The sequence below is a fragment of the Nyctereutes procyonoides genome, unplaced genomic scaffold (assembly GCF_905146905.1).
Source record: "Nyctereutes procyonoides isolate TBG_1078 unplaced genomic scaffold, NYPRO_anot_genome, whole genome shotgun sequence".
NCBI classification, from domain to species: domain Eukaryota; kingdom Metazoa; phylum Chordata; class Mammalia; order Carnivora; family Canidae; genus Nyctereutes; species Nyctereutes procyonoides.
In genome coordinates this window covers 14,592,024-14,612,948 of record NW_026575145.1, presented here as the reverse complement: position 1 = coordinate 14,612,948, position 20,925 = coordinate 14,592,024, and the positions used below count along the sequence as shown (strand labels likewise).

General features: G+C 37.7%; 1 protein-coding gene and 1 non-coding gene across 2 annotated transcripts in view; both read left to right on the top strand.

Annotated features, from left to right (window-relative positions):
* The window catches only part of AKAP6 (A-kinase anchoring protein 6), a 482,960-nt gene that overhangs the window by 348,745 nt on the left and 113,290 nt on the right, over positions 1-20,925 (top strand). Inside the window, exon 9 of the mRNA XM_055309349.1 lies at positions 9,751-9,871. Coding sequence (XP_055165324.1) covers positions 9,751-9,871 — 121 coding nt within the window. The remainder of the gene's footprint in view (positions 1-9,750; positions 9,872-20,925) is intronic.
* Positions 19,737-19,843, top strand: LOC129499588 (U6 spliceosomal RNA). The gene has a single exon (XR_008662410.1). It is a non-coding gene; the product is annotated as a U6 spliceosomal RNA (small nuclear RNA).

The following is a 20,925-nucleotide window of genomic DNA, read 5'->3' as shown; positions in this document are numbered from 1 at the left end:
CTCCTAACTCCATATATATACTTTGTAACCCAGAAATACAATAATTGATAAGAAAATATCTGAAATATTTATAATGTAATAGATATATAAAAATTAGTGAGTGAAATATGCATTGAGCAACTACTGTGTAGCAGGGAGTGATATGAGATGCTTGGAATAGAAAAGATACAAAAAACTTTATAGTCTAGGGAGGTATAAAGATAAACTCTGATACATCCTTATGAAACAGTGGGTAAAATTCAAGATAGAGTGTTTTATGGGGATACTTAGGAGGTCTGCCTAATTAGAGAGATTTATGGGGGGAGGGAATATCTGAGCTGTTATAAAAGGTACATTGATAGAGAAAAAGTGAGAATCTCAACCACAAGACAGTAACTGTGTAGGGAGGGTGTGTGTGTGTGTGTGTCTGTGTGTGTCTGTGTGTGTCTGTGCACGTATGCATATTGAGGTTTACTATAAATACTAATTTGATGTTGTTGGAGCAGAAGGGCATGGAGCTCTTTTTGACTCTGCTTCCTGAGATCAGGAGGGAATACCAAGCAAGTTCTTAGGGACTTCTGCTCCTGTAGTAAAGTTCTAGAAGATACCTCAGTCTCATTGGCCACATACCAGGCTTTCTCTGGCTATGTGGAAATTCGAGCAATGTCTGCAGATGGAGACATAGTCAAGGTTTATGCCCTGTATCTAAGAATATATGAGTAATTCACCCCTTACCATGCAAGGTTTTGGTATAAAATTTACTCCGAAGTACAAACAGATAATTCCCAAGCACAACAGATTGAAGTAAATGAACTGTTTTTGTTTTAAAGATTTTATTTATTTATTCATGAGAGACACAGAGAGAGAGAGACAGAGACATAGGCTGAGTGAGAAGCAGGCTCCCTGTAGGGATCCTGATGTGGGATTTGATCCCATGACCCTGAGATCATGACCTGAGCCAAAGGCAGACACTCAACCACTGAGCTACCCAGGTGCCCCCTAAGTGAACTTTAAATAGACAAAAGTTTGGCAGGAAAAGTGAGTCCATTTTCCTTCAGAAAAAGAAGCATCTGGGACGCCTGGGTGGCTCAGTGGTTGAGCACCTGCTTTTGGCCCAGGGCGTGATCCTGGAGACCTGGGATCGAGTCCCACATCAGACTCCCTGCATGGAGCCTGCTTCTCTCTCTGCCTGTGTCTCTGCCTCTGTGTGTGTGTGTGTGTCTCTCATGAATAAATAAATAAAATCTTAAAAAAAAAAGAAGCATCTTTATATTTGTATGAAAAAACACATACAGATATATATAAAGCATTGCCAAAGGGAAATGATTTTGACAAATGAAGACAAATATATCACTATTTAAAATATTGTTTGATTAAAGATCAAATTTGATTCTCTAAATTAATTAAGCAATAAGATACACTGAATGATTTTAACCACCTGAGAAGGGATATAATCACCCTGGATTTTACTGCTGCAGGGTGATCTTCAGGGTTTTCTGTTGAACAACATACCAAAAATATCTCTGTTGCAGTTAGAGGAACATAGGTGCTTGCTCATATTGTCTCGCTGGTTCTCTCTCTCACATACAAAATGACCATTTTTAATTTGTGCTCAATGGGTGTTTTTGGAATATTTAAATATTTTGAAATAATAAAATGTTTTCTTTTTGGTATACACCAGCCGTAAAATGAAGTACCACCTCTTATTAGAGCTAATGTTGACAGTGTTCTCAAAGATAAATCACTAGGCAACCCCCAAAAAACTTTATTTCCACCATGAATTTCTACTTTCCTCCTCTGACTCTTATCCTGTCTCAATCTAATGAATAGCTGATGTTCATTTCATGTTGTTTTTGCTCCATCTTTTGTACTCTGATGTTATTAAATAGGGAGATTACAACACAGCATGCAGTTAAAAGGAGCAGAAAGTACCTGGCTACCTTCTGGATGACTGCTATTCTGGCTACTATGCAATTATTAAAATCGGTGTTTCTGGGCTACAAAAAAAGAATCTCACTAGTAGAACTGTATTCATTGGAGTCATGATATTATAGCCTTTTAATGTGCAAGTACATTAAACTAATTTTAGACCTGGACAATCTTCCACTTCAGTGATCTAATGCCAACCATGCCAAGGATTCAGCAAAGGGCAAGCCAGAGAGGCAGAAGCATACTCTTTGGGGAACCATTACTTCAAAGTTAACAATAAAATCAACTTACAAAGATATATATCTGTATCTCCCTTCTATCTTAATTTCTGTACTGCCTTGAAGAGTTGATGAGGCCCATTGAAAAGGCAGATAGATGCTAGCAGGGACAATGAGAGTACCAAAGACAAATCTAATCTACCTCATTGTAATGTGCAGAGCTTAACTCTTTAAAATGTATTCCTTTATTCATTCTCCCATTTTCTTCACAGAGGATTTGAGTCAATTTACAAAAATATTTACAATAAAATAAAATAAATATTTGACAGAAGTTAAGCAAAAGCAAAATATGCGTAAGAAAACAAACAAATGCTTATTCTCTGCATGTCCTCAAGAGGGGTTGTGATTTGGCTCTCAATTTTCCATACCAAAGAAAAGAAAAAAAATCTCCTCTATCAGAAAATTCATGGTGTCCTAGGATTAAAAATAATATATATTAAGGGAAGCACAGCTTCTTTTGCCACTGAGGCCTGAGGAGTTTCTCCTGTAGTTCTTTAAGGAGAAGACAGGCATCTGTGATACTATATCCCAACAAGAGAAATGAAATTCCCAAGGCAGTTATTAAACATGGGCTGAAGAAGTGATGTCAAAGCATAATTCGGTAAGGACAGTTCTACAAGTAACTAAAACCCTGTAGTCTGAGCATAGCACTCCCTGGTCAGGGTCAGCCTTGATGGAGGAGATAAACAAAATCATTGTAGGTGGGCTCTCCATGTTAATTCTCCTAACAGGCTTTTGTTAGGAATTAGGTGGCAGAGAGTAATATCCAGACTATTTACTTCCTGCCCTAACCCTAAGAGTAAATACTCTCTATTACCTATTAAATCTTTGAAAACCTATGAGACTGAGAGTGGGATGGTCCTTTTACAAAAGGTTAAGCTGCCCGACGTGAGTCGGGTGACCCAGTATGCCAGTAGCATGTGTAGCTCCAGTCCCCTCTAACACACAGATGACAATGTAGGAAGATTTATTTTCTCTTTTTTTGATGACATCATCTCTTGTTTTGTATTGTCCCTCCATTTCTGTCAAAATCACTACTGATTCTAAATTCTTCAGAATGTTTTCCAGCTCTTTGGCTAGACTTAGTTAAAAGCATATTATCTGGAAATTTAGATAAGAGTTTGACTTCCTGACAGCCTAACAGAGTCCTCCAAATACATTCAGAATTCTACACTGATATTTCTTTTTTTTTTTAAAGATTTTATTTATTTATTCATGAGAGACAGAGAGAGAGAGAGAGAGACAGAGACAGAGACGTAGGCAGAGGGAGAAGCAGGCTCCATGCAGGGAGCCCGACATGGGACTCGATCCCAGGACTCCAGGACCATGCCCTGGGCTGAAGGCAGGTGCTAAAACACTGAGCCATCCTACACATCCCCTACAGTGATATTTCTAATTGATATTTTCTAACCTTGGAGATTAGAATTTTGTTTTGCTTAATGGCTTTGTTACAGTAACAACTGCTTATGGACAGGCAGCCCATGAGTCCATGAGAAAGTGGGGCCAGTCATTAACAAATTTGTAGGGATGGTTTTCTTTTTCTCAGGCATTTTCACTTGTATGTGGGCATATATGAGAATTGAGAAAATTACTGCTGGAAAGAACTCCATATTCCTTTTTATTTATTAATGGCAAAGGCAGGCTGCTTTTCTCATGAGGAAGTCGCTCATGAATTTTCATTCAAAATAGTAAATTAGTGTCCACACTTTAATATGTTTAGAGTGGAAAGGGATTCTACATGCAACTGTGCATATCAGATTCCATGTCTAGAAAGCTAAATTTTATTCTTTAATGATATTATGATTGGGGCAGGGGCTCCTGTCCTATCTCCCTTCTGTGCTTACATGCCACATGGAGTAAAGGGTGATGGGAAATTCTGATCTGTTATTAGTATTTTACTTTAGTAAAATTCTTAAACCATATTTGTACAAGATTTTGTTACCACTCCCTTTAGTGTCTTTCTTGAAAAGCAGAGGCAAACTTCCTTGAGCAAATAATGTGAAGAGTGAACACTTAGTGAATATTTGGGGAAAGAATCAATATGCTAAAGAAGCTAGGAAAATTGGATCATTTAATAGAAGTCCCACTATAGACAAGCTGGTATTTCAGGAACCAGTCTCGTGTTTTTGGGTGTGTTGGTGTGAAACAAACCATTAAACATATAAAAGATGGAGTCTTAAATGCTCCCAAATACATGTTACTCAGACTTAGGTAGAAAAACTGCCAGGAATTTTTAGTGTTATCTTTTCTTCAACCAATAATTGCTCTATTTTGATGATTTCTTCATCTGGTTGTCTGTTTTAATCAAAATTCCTCAGTGGGCCAAGCTGAAACCTCATATATTCACACACACCTCCCATTGATTTCACTTGGGTGAAACTTTATCTTTTAAGCAAAGTTTAAGTTGAAATGTTGAGTTAATGATGCTCACTTTAAATACCAAAGGCTGAATGCATTTATGTATTCAAACACTTAGCTAGTCAAACATAACTCCCATCAGGGTTTAGAGGAAGGATTATTTCTTAAACTATGCTAGCCTTACAAATAATGTATTGCTACCCAATCTGCAGAAAAATGATACCGAATAAGCTTGTTAGTATTTTATTTCTGTGGTGAAAAGCCCTGGAATCTTTTTGTAACCTTGAAAAGGCAAAGTAAAATGGTGGACAGGCTGTTGGGAAATATTTTTGTCAATTACCCATAGTAGTTAACCCAAATTTAGAAATATACACTAAAGAAAAAGTTGCACATTTATTTCTCCATAGCCTTCTCTCCATCTCTATTAAATTCTCTATGAAATAAATACATTCATAATTCTGTACTTGTCTAACAAAAACTGACTTTGAGTTAGATGGCTGTTTCTCCTCATAACATGCATAAGCGTCTCAACATTCTAAAATGGAAATGTAAACCTATAATAGAAATGTCCAACTCTTTTATTGTGATCCCATTTAAGATCAAGTATATGGCAATTTAAAGGAGAAATATCCAAAAGAATACCATTTTGGTAATGTGTTTGCTTTATAACACTTTCCTAGAGTATATATAAGTTTGCTTTGTAACATTTTCATAGAGAATGTGACAGATTCACAGGGTCCTGAAAAGGTATGCTTTGAGATCTTTTAACATCTAACAGATTATAGGGACACCTGGGAGGCTCAGCGATTAAGCATCTGCCTTTAGCTCAGGGCATGATCCTGGAAACCCCGGATTGAGTCCCACATTGGGCTCTCTGCGTGGAGCCTGCTTCTCTCTCTGTCTGTGTCTCTGCCTCTCTCTCTCTGTGTCTTTCATGCATAAATAAATAAAATCTTAAAAAAAATCTAACAGATTATATATTTGACTGGATGAGTTAATACAAACCAAAACACAACTAACAGAAAAAATTTTATGAGGAAAATCCCTCCAAAAGAGTAGTTCTCATGTTTATATTCCTTATGAGATTATGAGCTAATTAGGCAACTAATTTCAGTTGCCTCTCTCTTCTAAAAAGAGAGACAAGGCCTTTGTCACCAAGAATTCAGGAAAAGAACCTTGTTCTGAATTCAGCTGATAGAATCAGCATATTCTTCAAAGGGATATAAAACTGTTAACGAGTTCTATGCTACCCCTGATAAATTCACTCATCTATGATCCTCTCTGTTTTCCTGTATAATAGTTGGCACTTTTCCTGGAAGAAACTGTCTTTCACAAAATCACTTGGAAAACACTTAGCACTACCTTTGCAGGTAATGTAAACGTAAGATTAAGTAAACTACTTTCTTATCCAAGAATCTTCCTGAAATAATGAGCACACTTAATTGCATTCATTTCAGAAGCTTTTGAAGAACCAACAAAGAAATCTAGTAATTTATTTGTGATTTGCTACAAAGTTACATATTTGATTTCACTAAATTTGTAAAGTTCTGAGGTCTTTTCAAAGCTGCGAATTACCACGTGGCCAACAATCTGAAATCAGACACAAATGCTTAAGAAAAATGTTTCTGTCTTCAGTAGTAGGACCTTTTAAGAATTGTTGTTTGGAAAACACTGCTGTTGATTCTGTACCAATAAAGCAAAATATGAAACCAAAGCATTTACAATATCTAACAAATTCAAGCCTACATATTCTCAGCTAAAATGAAAATAGACTAGACTGAAGAAAGGGTGAGTATCTGTGTGAGGTTCCTTTGCTTTGTGGGTCTTCAGTGTAGACCCTCTGAGAAGAAATGTGAGGTGCAGTTAACTAGAAGAAAGGGGTTTTGTTCCAAGTCCCTCGCTAAGGGGAATAATAAGAGGGAATAGCTCAGTAGATATAAAGGCATGGTAAAGAGCCAGTGAAAACATGTTCTTGGTTCTGAACATTTTGCCATCCTGTATATGCTTTGTTTATTTAAATCTCCTTTAATTTTCAGGGTAGAAAAAAGGAAGGTGTGAAAGGAATGGGAGGGCAACTCACATTAATGGAGAACCTACCCACGTAATTCTTTTTAAATAAGCAAATGCACCTTTATCCTGTACTTGAAGGCAAAATCCCACCTTCAGAATGAGTGAAGAAGCCAGTCCATGTTGCACTGGCTGGGCTGATACTGGCATTTGGGGAGGAGATACTATTATCTCTGCCACGTGCTGCTCTTCTGAAGTCATTCTTGCCCTACTAAAGGTTTTTGGCTTCATTATCTACATTCACTCATCATCATTCACCAGGTCCCGTGCTGAGCACTAGAGTTGCAAAGATAAATTCATCTCTCACCCTTGAATTATTTGAGCATAATCAAAATTTCTTTTCCTCATACACATGTGGAAAACAGGCTCCTTTATTTTCCTTGCCGGTTGATAATTTTTATGAAACATCCTAAACACATAATTTCCTGACAAAGTAAGGGAAAACCTTGCTTTAAGATCAGAGGCCAGGAGACACTTGGGTGGCTCAGTGGTTGAGCGTCTGTCTTTGGCTCAGGTTGTGATCCCAGTGTCCTGGGATCGAGTCCTCCATGGAGCCTGCTTCTCCCTTTGCCTATGTCTCTGTCTCTCTCTATGTGTCTCTCATGAATAAATAAATAAAATCTTTAAAAAAAAAAGATCAGAGGCCAGGCTCTTTAGCACAATGCTTATAGCTTCTTCTAATAAATTAACATCATCATTAAGGAACTACCTCGTAGAGTAAATGCTGTTTTTCAGATTTATTTCTCTCCCTAGTTTTTTCTAAGATGGCATCTGGGTTTACATGACCTTGCGATTCTGGGGTGTGATGAGCTCCCCTGATTTACTGTGGCCCTAGGGTACAGATTGGCTGGGCTCATTGAAATGGATCTTACCTTAGATATTCTGAGGTTGTCCCCCACAGAGGTTCTGGCTGTGTTGTTCTCTCTTGGCTTGGTCAGGTGGTATTTCCTGCTGTCTAAGCCCCATCTCAACCCTTACTGACCGTGCCAACCCTCTGAGGTCTGGCTTCAGAAGTTCCCCTGCCCGCCTTGGGGGTCACTGTGCCTCTGTTGCCATGGCAACACCTCTGTCGATCGAGTTCACCAGATGAACTCCCAGAAACCTCATGGGTGGTGGTGGTGAGGAGAAAGAATAGTGTCCTCATTGAGGAGATAAAAGAACAGGTAGCAAAGGGAGTGCTAACCAAAATTCTCTCTGTAACATTCCCAGTCCAGGTTATGGTGAAGACACTTTAAGGCAATCTCTTCCCAGACTACCTAGCACGAAATGGAACTGACATCCTTGTGCTTTGGACTATCCTTTCAACCTGCCTCACATACCTCCCCTCTGGTTCTTAGTCCAAGAGGGGAGGATATACATCTTAGCATGAGTTCTTCTTGACTCTATTTCTTTCTTATTTAAATCCACTGATATGGAAAGGGTGAGCTTTTCCCTTTATTTCTCCTTTGCTTTTAATGTTCCCCAGGACCATACTTTCCTAATTTGGGGGGGTATTATTTCCCCTTTCCCCTGTCTTTATGGTTAAAATGGGGGAGGTGCAGTTTCTCATTTATGCTGGAATTCCTTGCTATTCAAAGTGAGACCTGTGACCAGCAGCGTTGCCAGTTGCCAAGAAGGCAGAATCTCGGGCCCCACCCTAAAATCACTGAATCAGACCTGCATTTCAACAGAATCCTCATCTCTGTCACATGCACATTAAATCTGAGAAGCTCTGCTCTAGGCCACCATAGCCTTCCAAAGCTTTTGGTCACATCCCCTATACCAAACATCAGTTAAACATTAATTCTACACATCAGTCAATGATGATCCTTGCCCTGGATACTTATGGTCTTAGTCAATAATCTTTATCATTATGGAAAAGAATAAATTAGACAGTTCTAGATCTAGTTTTCCTCTATCACCAGACACACCTTAAGTTTTCTTCGGCAGATGTATTAAGATTAAATTGAAAGTTATGAAAAGTAGATGTTCATTTTCGTGGAAATCAGTCATTTAATGTATAGAGACAGGAACAAGGTAGTAATAAAATACTCACTTGATAAATCCAGATTCATACTTGAACCTGCTTGCTTCATTGGCACTGATAGGGTTTTGCTCAGTTACAGTTTGATAAGGATGTGGTTTCTTTTAGGGAGATGATTTTGGGGGGAAGGACAAAGTCATAGTTTTTCATCCTGCACTTTCATTTTCTGATCACAGTGTTTTAGAAGAATCTGGGCTTTACTTATTCACCAGGCTTTCAATAGAGAATCACATTAATCCTTTTAAGCTCCTTATTCTAATGATTTATTTTGTTGAAAACCATAGTGATCCTCCTTTGAATTTTAATGATTGCTGGCTATTCAAAGATTCATTGTTTTGACTTCCTGTCCTTACCTTTGTTTCCTACATGTCTGTGGGGAACACCTGTCTAATACTGGATCTGCCCCTGGTTCTCACTGGCTTACCAGAGTCACTCAAGCCTATCTCTGAGTGTTAAGCTGAAATGCTGGCTACTCATCCATGACAATAAATGTAGGATATATGTTTGCAGAGATAGGCAGATAGACAGCAGAGGGACAAATAAATAAATGATTGAGTCATTTCCCAGTGAAAATAGTATTTCAGATCTGATAATAAATTGTGATCATTGTAAAGAAATTAGTTAAATTAGTATTCTTAATCGTGATTGTATTTAGGATACAACATCTGTGAAAATCTAGTAGATGAAAAAGTAGTTTGAATTTTTGAGGGGGCTATTCTGATCCCCCATTCTGGACCATACAACTTTCACAAGGCCCTGACCCCCGATTTCTCAGTATGTTAAGTATGGCAACACTCTCTTTCAAGGACATAGTAGTAGTCATTGTGTTCAAGTGCTGTAAATCCTCAAAAAGGGTTAGCAAATGGAAATAGTCACGATATGTCTTGGGTATGAGCATCAGAATAACATGTTATGTTTTCAAAATCTAAGAAATGCTATGTCACAGGCTGGAGTTTCTATTTTGCCCACCGTGTAACCACACAGAGAATTCTTCCCTTCTCTTTTTACAGGTATCACCTAGGAACATCACGGGTTTTCAAGAATATATTATTCTAATATGAGATTTTAACAACTACACTGTATTTATGCATAATACATTTTGTGCCTTATCTTCAGGCTTCTGGACTTTGATTCAGAATATCAGGAGCTCTGGGATTGGCTGATTGACATGGAGTCCCTCGTGATGGACAGCCACGACCTGATGATGTCAGAGGAGCAGCAGCAGCATCTTTACAAGGTTAGAGCTACCCTTCTTGCCTTTACCTTGCTGTGGAAGATCTGATTAGCCTGACAAGTCTCTCTCTCTCTCAGGATATCTTTGCGTTCATTGTATGTATCATGGTGTCTATTAGAATTCCCTTCCCTGTCCCCAAACTCATTTCCATCCCTTGTGTGCTGACAGGCTGCACCGACATCATAATTGCAAGAAAGTTCCCTTTATCACATTCTATTTGGTGTAATTCTATAGAAGGACAAAGATTTATCTCCAAGATGAATAGCAATAAATGAAACCGCATTAATAAATAGACTGAAACAAAATGAAGGATAAATGGACTGCTAACATTTAACAAAATGTGTTTTCATTGGAGCACTCAGGTGGATTCTATCCACCCCTCAGATCTTTCCAGAGAAAAAAGAAATTTGCCTTCAGTTTGGCTTGCTACTTCCAGGGTACAGGGCTCATTCAATTTAATGTTTATTAGTGATACATAGAACAGACGTTGTCATATCGAGTCAATACATTTGCGTGTGATTTAAGAAAACTGGCTTGGAACTCATATATTGATTGCAGGCAATCCAGCTAATAACTATCTATATTGTTTTTCCGTGTCTGCTAATTCACCCTTAGCCTAATATGTTTTACCAATTCTCCTTAAATAGTCTTAGAAATTCTTACAAAACAGCTATGTGATTTCAACTGAAAAAATGGTTGCAAGATTCACAGTGTCTGAAAAAGCTGTTGGGGAGGGTAGAGGGACTTTCCACTGAAATATCAGATTGCAGTAAATCTTCCTCATTTAGGCAATTTTTATTGGAGTAATTCTGACAGTTGTCATCCTTGAATTGCTTTGAGCATATGGCATATTTCAAAGAGCAGATTGTGAATCATAAAAAATAAAATTAATAACTAACCACAGAATCAGCAACAGTATAATGACAGGAAACAACTACCCTCTAGCTTTTAAAAATTTCTTATAGAATAAGAAGTACATTCAAGGTCAAATAAAAGTTGTCTTCTTTCTTCCCCATTTTTTTTTTATCATTTTAAGTTACCTTTCCTAAATATCTTATTTTAACTTTTACCTTCTCTACAGAGAGATCTTTATGTCTACTTTTCAAGTGTCTGGTTGACTTTAAGTAGTGTCCCCTGAGAATCATCTTGGTTAAAAGAAGATGTAAGCTCCCCAGGGAGTCAGCAAATGGTGATATTTTATTCCCTAAAGAATTCTGTCCAACATTAATCGAGTTTGTTGACTATTAGCTATTTCCTATATGGGTGGCTGTCCACATTAACAACAGAGCTTATCTTCTGACATAACGTATTGTTGGAGTAAGAGTCCTCACCTAATGTGAACGAAGCTAGGTGATGTCACGTTTCATGTCAGGATCAAGAATTATGTATGAAAAATGTCCATTAATCTTTATTAATTTATTGATACAAAAATATTAATTTTATTCCTAAAAAGCATCAAAATTGAACCAAACAGGAAAAAATAATACAAAAGTTAACTAACCATAAGCCATTATCTCTGATTTTATTGCACTCATGATGCCAAATAACATTTCTTTTCTTCTTGATGTATTTGCATTTTGCACATAAACCACTATTTTTTTTCAGTAATAGTGCTATTCTTTGTCAAAATCATATCCATATAATTTACATCACAATTAATAGGAAATCAGTCTTCTTTTTCTTGTGGTTTCCTTATAAGTGCTCTCCCTGAAAATTCCCATTCTGGTATATTGAAGGCCATTATTCCACCCACTTAGTACTTCTGGATTAGAGTATTTGCCCAAACATTTTCCATATTGGGGTTCTTCATTTGTGACTCATGTCCTATCATCATCTTTCTGCTCTGAGGTGCTTGATGTAGCTAAGTTTACAAAACTGGCACTAACTTTGCATTTGGCTTATAAGCAAAATTAAAGGTTGAGCTACATACAGAGAGCAAATGCTACCAGTCTATAGGGTCTTTCTTTATCCAAGCCCCCATGTTATTCCAGAGTTTTAGAGACCTCCAAAGCAATCCTGAGGACATCACTAAGGAGTCATTTAGAACTTGGGGTGGCTCCAGAATTAGAAAAATTGATGGAGGAAAATTAATTTCAGGTCTTTGTTTCAAATCCTCAGGGATTCTCAGGTTAGGTCAACATTTTCGATGTCCCATTGCTCTGTTGTAATGTGTCTTTTCAGGAATCAACTGAACCTATGACCTGGGAGAGGGAGACTTGGAGACTATTGATCATAAAGACCCCTGAGTAATAGTGCTTTTCTGTTGGTCCCCAGGCCTTCCTGGACTTTCAATACCATTTGAGACTTTAATCTTTAAATTTGTTGGCCCTGAAAGATACCAGTGTTCTATCAGCATTTTTCATCAAGGGCACCACTGACCTTTGGGACAGAATCATTTTTTGTTGGTCAGTGGGACTATCCCTTCCACATGGGGCATTTATGATTCACATTCCCTAGCCATTGTGACAATTCAGTAAGATGCCTAGCCTGTTTCATGGCATTCCCAGTCCAGTTCAACCTATGTACATCATTTTCCTTTCTTAAAATGCTTCTATAACACTAAGAAAAATGCCTTGTGCTTGGATTTTATATGTTGTTAAGCAAAACACCTTACATAGCCAATATTGAACGAACAATCATTGTGTTAAAAAATTAAGGATGAGTGCTCATTTAGGCAGCATATGTACTAAAAAATTAAGGGTGAGAATGAAGTTCATGATCGCTGGTATTATCATAAGGAATGAAGGTGAAATCTTTCAGAGAGACCTTCAGCTGAGTGATGGTAAAATCTCAGGAACTGGGATCCCTGGGTGGCGCAGCGGTTTGGCGCCTGCCTTTGGCCCAGGGCGCGATCCTGGAGACCCGGGATCGAATCCCACGTCGGGCTCCCGGTGCATGGAGCCTGTTTCTCCCTCTGCCTGTGTCTCTGCCTCTCTCTCTCTCTCTCTGTCTGTGACTATCATAAATAAATAATAAAAAAATAAAAATAAAAAAAAATAAAATCTCAGGAACTGTAGACCAGGACAGAAGCGTGATTCCTATTACCATAGAATTCAAAACCTTTTCTCTCCTCTCCCTAGTGGGGGGGCTCTCTGTACTTTATCACTCAGCTCCTTCCCTAGTCATGCCCGGATCCTGAGTCATGACATGCATTATACAGACCTAGGTGGAGCCCCAAAGTCCACATTTGGAAATGTTGGTTTAGAGGAAGTATAATAAAGTGGTAGTCAATGAGTGAAGATTTTTTTTTAGCCTTTTCAACATCAGGTACTATTTGCCAGACTTTACCAATTTATTTTATAATCTCATCTCTGCTAGAAAAATCATCTGGCCTGAACTCCTAGGTACGCTGCTATAGATAAATACCTTTGACTATTCATTCAGCAGACCTCCTGAGTTGGGTACCTATTGTGATATGTTGGTTACCCCAAACCAGCAGAATACCAAAGGGACTTCTTAAAGGAAAAGAATTAGGTTTAATAGGCAAAGAATACATTGACACAACCTGATGTAATTTATAATTTAGAACCTTAACATTACAATGAACTACAGAAGAGATTTTCTGTTTAAACCATTTCTTGTTATTTTCAGATTGTTAGGAATTTAAGACCATTTTCTTTCTAATTAATTTTCAACTGCGGGTGTTAAGAGCAACTAGATTCTTACTTAAAAATGATCACTTCCTTAAAGATATTTTCTTCCTCGTTTCAAGACAGTGAGCCATATTGCCAGTGTCTTTCCTTCTCCCTTCTTTGTCTGGCCTCTACTTGCCCAACTTCGGAGCAGGGACCTTCTATAGCTCTTTTCTAATAAACACTGGCAGTATTGTCAGCCTAGAGAACATAAACTTAGTTCTTTCTTGTTTTTTCTTCCTCAATCTGAGAATCACCTCCAAGGAGAATTTGCTCCCACTCTCTCCCTTTCTTTTTCTTCATTCCTCCTACCTTCCTAAGTAGGACAATTTAATTTGTCAAAAGTAACCACCGTGATTTTGAAAGTTCAGCTCCTATTTGGACTGGAGTTACGAAGCCAGAATTCATAATCACAGGGAGCTGTCACTCTGCTGGTCTGCATGTGCATTAACTATTAATGGAGAAATATTTAAAACCCACTTGCAAAGGAAAAGCTCCATTTTTTCATTTCTACAGATCAAAGGTGGCATTATTCTTGGGCTTAGGGAAGCTCAAGACACCCCCTCCCCCATCCCATGAATTTTGTAGACTGAGTGACCTAGAAGCATCACTAAGATGGGAGAAGCTGGAGCTCCAGCTGCTGCTGTGGCTGTCCTACCCTCTGAGACATATGCAGCTGACTCTGGAGTGCTGTGAGGCTGTGCCCTGTCAGGGGCTCCTTACCACACCACAGACCACTGCCCAATCTCTGCCACCTACAAAGCACAGATGACAGAGCTCTTAGTGATCCTGGATTGGTGTGAGGTTCCAGAGTACAAGGGTTAATTTCCTGGGCCAAATTCAAAAATTGTGATCTGGTGATTATTGTTATACTTGAACAGAGCTGTTTTCAGATAGTGTAAAGCTCATTAAAACACCACATTTATAAATTTGTTCCTGAGAGAAGGCTTAGCTGCTCCTCGTAAAAAAAATACTAGCTTATATGATTTCTAAGGGGTTAAAATAACACAGCTTAAAAATTATGTGACATTCATACTCATTTCAACTGAGACCTTTATACTTTCAAGGAATTTACACTGAAGATTTTATATTTCATTATGAGGGTTAGTTACTGTCATACAGTTCTACTTTTATGGGAAACATGCAAGTGTCTTCTATCTTTCTCTTTTGGCATAAGTATCATATAAATATGGCCTGGGGGCAAAAGGAAAAGAAGTGTTCATTTTGCATGATACAATGCTCACTAAATCGACTAATTACATTTTTTTACTCTCCGGATTTGAGGTTGCTTACAAGAATTCACAGGAAAAATTTAAAAATATTTTTAACACATAAATACAAATCAGACTAGTCTCTCTCAGTGAGAAGAGTTAATATGTAGGCATATAGACTGTATGGTCCTACGTACTTACTAAAGAACCTAAAATTTCACCTTGGGTTTCCTGGTGGTAAAAGCAAAGAGGGAAATGTGCTCAATTGCCAAATTTACATTTTCCATGAGAAAAAATTATACTTCCTTTTAAGAAATTAAGTTTATTTTGATACTTAGATATGAAAACACTTTTTATTAGGATTTACATTTTAACATGTAAGGGAGTAGAACAGCATAATAGAGAAATGTCTAACCACAATATTTCTTACAAGCAAGTTTCTAAACCTAATACTTCTAACAAGTGAATTATTTTTCTCTAACTCTGTTGCCAGGTAACATTACAGATTTTGAGCACAGCTCACATCCAGAGGCGGTTCCTTTCAATGAGAGTTTGACCAGGTGGGATTAATAAGAGAGGACATCAATATTATATATTTGAAAAGAAGAGGTTATTAGGAAAGAGAGAGAGAAATATAAGCATTGTAGAGAAAGAAAAACAGTTGAAATTAGTTAATTTACAGCTAACCAAACAAAAATGAGTGATTTAAAACAATTAAAAACAAAAAGAGTAAATTAAAATCATGGGTAGATGAATGAATAAATAAGAAAAATGCTAAAAAAACAAATACAAACAAACAGAACTAAAACACTGAAAGAAGAATTGCTTTAGGAAAAGATAGATAAAAGAAAGGGATAAATTTTATTTATTTAAAGATAGATAGATTTATTTATTTATTTATTTATTTATTTATTTATTTATTCATTCATGATAGACAGACAGAGAGAGAGAGACAGAGAGGCAGAGACACAGGAGGAGGGAGAAGCAGGCTCCATACCAGGAGTCTGACGTGGGACTCGATCCTGGGACTCCAGGATTGTGCCCTGGGCCAAAGGCAGGCACTAAACCGCTGAGCCAACCGGGGATCCCCAAAAGGGATAAATTTTAAAGGAGAAAATATTACTTAGAGAATTTGAGTGTGTATAAGACAAACATTATGACTTTTTAAAAGAAACATGTATGGAATAAGATTAGAAATTCTGGAGAAGGGGATCCCTGAGTGGCTCAGCAGTTTAGCGCTTGCCTTTGGCCCAGGGCGCGATCCTGGGTCCTGGGATCGAGTCCCAGGTCGGGCTCCCTGCATGGAGCCTGCTTTTCCCTCCTCCTGTGTCTCTGCCTCTCTCTCTCTCTCCTCTCTCTCTATGTCTATCATTAATTAATTAATTAATTAATTAATAATTAAAAAAAGAAATTCTGGAGAATAAGAAACACAGTGTAAAAGACTTGGTATTTTATGACTACTGATGCCAAACTGACGTTGTCATAGCTATGAACTGATCATAGATAAGAGATTAATTCCACTACCCCTATATTTTATAAATCCACAATTTCAACCCTCTATAATAGTTTTCTTTCATTTTGTTGTGGACTAGATTGATCTAAATAATTTCAGATGTTGTCCGATACCTTTATGAGTGAACTTAAGCTCCTAAAAATGAAATACTAAGCTGATATACAGTCTAAGTTGTTGTAGCTGGGCTTAAAATAGTAGAGAAATCATTACCTTTATAAAAAAAATTATGTATTGGTGTATAGAATAGAGAAGTATGTGTCAAAAAAATTAAATTCTGGGGGTGCCTGGGTGACTCATTCGGTTAAGGGTCTGACTCTTGATTTCAGCTCAGGTCATGATTTCAGGGTCCTGGGATCAAGCCTATGTTAGGCTCTCTGCTCAGCAGAGTCTGCTTGAGGATTCCTTTCTTTCTCCCTCTGCCCCTCTCCATTTGTATTCTTTCTGTCTCTGACTCTGGTTTTCAAATAAATAAATCTTTAAAAAAATTAAATTCTGTTAATCAGGCCTTAGGTTGGAATTTCAGTACCAAAATGAAGCAAATTACTAGTTATTGAAGCAGTCAAGGTAAAAATGTACTAGATATATCAGGCATAAGAACCTAATGATAATTTTTTTTACCTCTTTCTCAGTAGATTAATTGTAGAGCTTAATTGTATGTTAGATTAAAACTCCATTAAGATAAGAAGAATATGCTTAAAATCATTATAATATTTCAAATAACATTATCTAGTCATTTTAAAAGTGATCAGAATAGGAAAATCTAGGCTGCCTCCACCGCTATGTAGAAACGAATTTGTTGTTCCATTTTTATTAAAGCTAAAAAGTCCTAGATTAGCTGTCATATTAATGTTTGCTGTGAAGACAAATACACATATTTTTCTTTTCTTTCTTGAAGAGGACAAAACACGTCCTGAAAACGTTTAGAAGAAGTAGATGAATGTGGTTTCTGAACGATATGGGAAGTGCTGTTTTTGCTGGAACTTACAATTCCTATTTGGATCGCTTTTTTAAGAGGGAGAGAGAGATAGAGAAAGGATGTGAAGAGAATAGTATGCCAAGAAATAGTTGGCTCTGTGTGCAGAGGGGCAAGGAAGGGAAGCCCCGCCAGCAGTTTTTGTCTCTGGTGGGTGAGCTGCTGTCCGGAAGGTGCGTTGGCTCTCCGGGCTGCCTCTGCTGCATTGTGCTACTCCCTCTCTCCCTGGCCTGGCCTGCTCTGGCCTAGAGTGGATCAAACAAGCCGTGGGGAAAGTTCCCCTCATTTGCATCACTTCTAGACAGCCCTGTAGTACTCTTTGCTGACAGGAAATCACTGTCTTTGTCACCTTTTCTCAGGGCCCTCCTTTTGGCAGAGATGGGCCATGTGACCACGCTTAATCACAACAACAGGGCTGGCTCAGGACTCAATGACATGTTTTCCTCAGCACTTCAATAAATGGGGTAGAGGAGTCAGGAGGAAATGACTACATTAATTTTAAAGTGAAAAGATAATTAACACTTGAAGGACTAATGCTACAACCTATGGAATTATTATTCAAATTGAAGTTAATTTATCAAAAACTTGTGAAAACTATCTCCCCTAATGCAACTGTTTTAAAAAAAAAATCAACCTTGAATTGTAAGAGTTGGGCCCGTTGGAGGGAGAATGGGAAGAAGGCGGGGAGAGAGGGGCTTTGGATAGAGAGGGAGAGAGAAGGGCGCGGGGGGGGGGGGGGGAGAAAGAGGGAAATCATAGCAGGCATAAGCTGTGTTTGAAAAAGCAACTTAAATGGGCTAAAACTTCAACATTTGGGCCTGAAGGCTGGAGCATGTAAAACGCTTACTTAGATGATATGAATAGGACACTGGCAAACAAAAGCAGCAGTGTGCTCCTAGAAAACTGTGCTTAAAGGAGTTTCCTTGGCAACAGAAATGCAGTTCCAAAAGTAGACAGAACTTTCCTCAGAAAACATACTATTAATAACAACCTTCCGGAACAACTTGGAACAATTTGACGACTTGGCAATAATAATGCCAAGTGTTCTGCAAATTAATCTCACACATAACAGTTATGTTTCCCTTGCCCGTAATTCTGCTGGACCCTACCAAGAACTCCCTGCTTTTCGGTGGCGCGAATGTGAAAAATATTTCTAAATGTTGTCATGGGAAAAGAAAACCAAAAGAAATGCTAGTGGCCGGCAGCGGCCAGTGATTGTATTCAGCCCCTTGGAACCCAGGAGATAATTTAATGAGATGAGTTGATTCCAATTAAAGTGACTATGTCTAGTATCTCGTCCCAACAAACATGCTTCCATGAACAAAACTCATTAAAGGGTTAACAGCCTGAGAACTGCTATGATGTGAAGCACATCTTGAGGCCACTGGTTATATAAATGTAACACTTCACTAAATACGTGCTGGGTGTTATTTTTAAAAGCATCATCATTTCTTGTCAGCCCAGAGAATAAACTAATCTGGGATCTACTTGGCCAATGGGAATCATTTGAATTCTCCTGAATGCAACACATTTGCCAGCCAAGAAAGGTATAGTGTTCCCCTCCTCTGACCTTTCTTGAATCCTTGGATCTAAAGGTTAAAAGTAATCAATATCTCATTGCACGGCTTGGTTTCAGGGTAATAAATAATAACCATCATGTTAAAATCCAAATGATTACAGATAGCTCTTAAATGAGTTGACCTGTTTGGAAGCTTTTATTAATTGCAATCAGAATAATCGTTAGAGTTTGCTAATAAAATTTTGGATTAAATTGCAAAAATTCCAGCCTTTAACTTGAAAAACGACTTTTGCTTAATTAGATGTGAATGTGTACTGGTCCCTCCTGTGTTAAGTTGAGAGATTTGGCTTTAACCACACATCTTTGGAGATTTCTTTCGGTTTTTATAAAATAAATTAGAGGAACACTTAAACTACTTATAAGAAAGGGTGTTAGGCTCACTACCACCTTTTGCTCCAGAACTGCTCAATACTGTGTGTAGGTTTCGGGTCAGTGAATCCGTGGAAATGTCCCTCACCTACTTTTTAGCATTTCCTATTTTTAAATTACTTATCTTTAGAGACTATATTCATATTTGGACTGATCTGCTTTGTAGCTAGAAAAAAACATACGATGTGTGATTACACTTCACACGGGATGAACTGGGAGTTATTTATTTTGTTTGGAAAAAAAAAAAAAAAAGGACTACCAAGGTTTAAAGATGAAGACCAAGCATTATCATTGACAAAAGGGTCTTGATGTAAAAAGGATAAATGTTAGGTTTAATGTCCATGTAATTACTTCAGGAAGGCATTGGTCATCATAACTATTTCATAACTCCAACACTAAATCATATAAACCTACAATATGTTATAACATAGCCAAGTGTATAAGATACGCCATTGAATCCAAATATTGTGTCCTTATGATTATTCTAGTTTTTACAATTTATTAGAATTTCATACATGTATTCCTAAAACAGGTAGGTGGGGCTTAGAAGGGTAGCTAGATAATATTTTAGTTATTTCAAAAAAAGTCCTGGTACTTGCTTTGGCAGCACATATACTAAAATTGAAATGATACAGAGAAGATTATCCAGGCTCCTGCACAAGGATGACACACAAATTTGTGAAATGTTCTATATTAAAAGAAGAAGGAGAAGAAAAAGTAGTCCTGATACCTGTTCAGAATATTCTGGAAAATCCTGGGTTGGAAAAGTTCAACCATAGTACTTTCAAAGATCAACTCATTAACTTCCTTTTCTTGCCCTTATCTCACTAGCATGTCTAACTTTAAAAAGAGAAGATGTGGGACATCATTTTGAAGTATTAGGAATTCTCCAACCCAACTATTTCCAATATTAAATGTTCATATTGCCTTAAATCCCATCCTTAAGATTCATCTTTGAGGTAAAAAAGAACACACTCTACTGGATACAGATATTCTCAGGAGGTAGGGGAATAATACTGAATTAAATGCCAATTTTAACATTTTGTTAAAATTGAAAGGGTACTAGAAAGGGAAGATGGAATCAGTAGAGAGAAGAAATCTAAAAAAGAGACCAAGGACAGATATTATTTATTTCACCATTTGATAAGAAGGGAGATATGTTTGTGTGTATGTGTGTATTATGAGAGTAGGATAGAAGGAGAAAAAAAATGAAATTGGTCAGATCTTACTATTTGACTTTGTTAGTCCCTTATACATATCTTATTTAACACTCATGGTGATCCTGGATTATTTTCCCCATTTCATGGATCTGAGCCTGAAACACAAGCAGGTTAAATGACTAGCCTAAAAGAACCAGTTTCTCGGGTTAGGCTAGGGTTTGCTGAGATTCCAAACAATCCCCAAATTGCAAAAGTTTAAAGTTACAAAGATTTATTTCTCACACATACTACACATCCATCACAGGTTGGCTGTGGGCTCTGCTTGGCATTGTTTTTACTCCAAGACTCAGACTAATGAACCAGCCACCCTCCTTAAATATTCCTTCACTGTGGCAAAGGGAAAGGAGAGTTATGGAGGGTATCCCTCTTCACATAAAACCTTCTACTTGGAAGGGAAACACATTACTTCCTCTCAAAATCATTGACCACAACTAATTGCGTGGCCCTACCCAATTCCAAAGTGGATGGGGAAATGGATCCCTACTATATGCCTAAAAGGCAGAAAGATAGAAATCGTTGTTGAGCTGTATCAGTAGCTTCCACAAGAAATAAGTAAATAA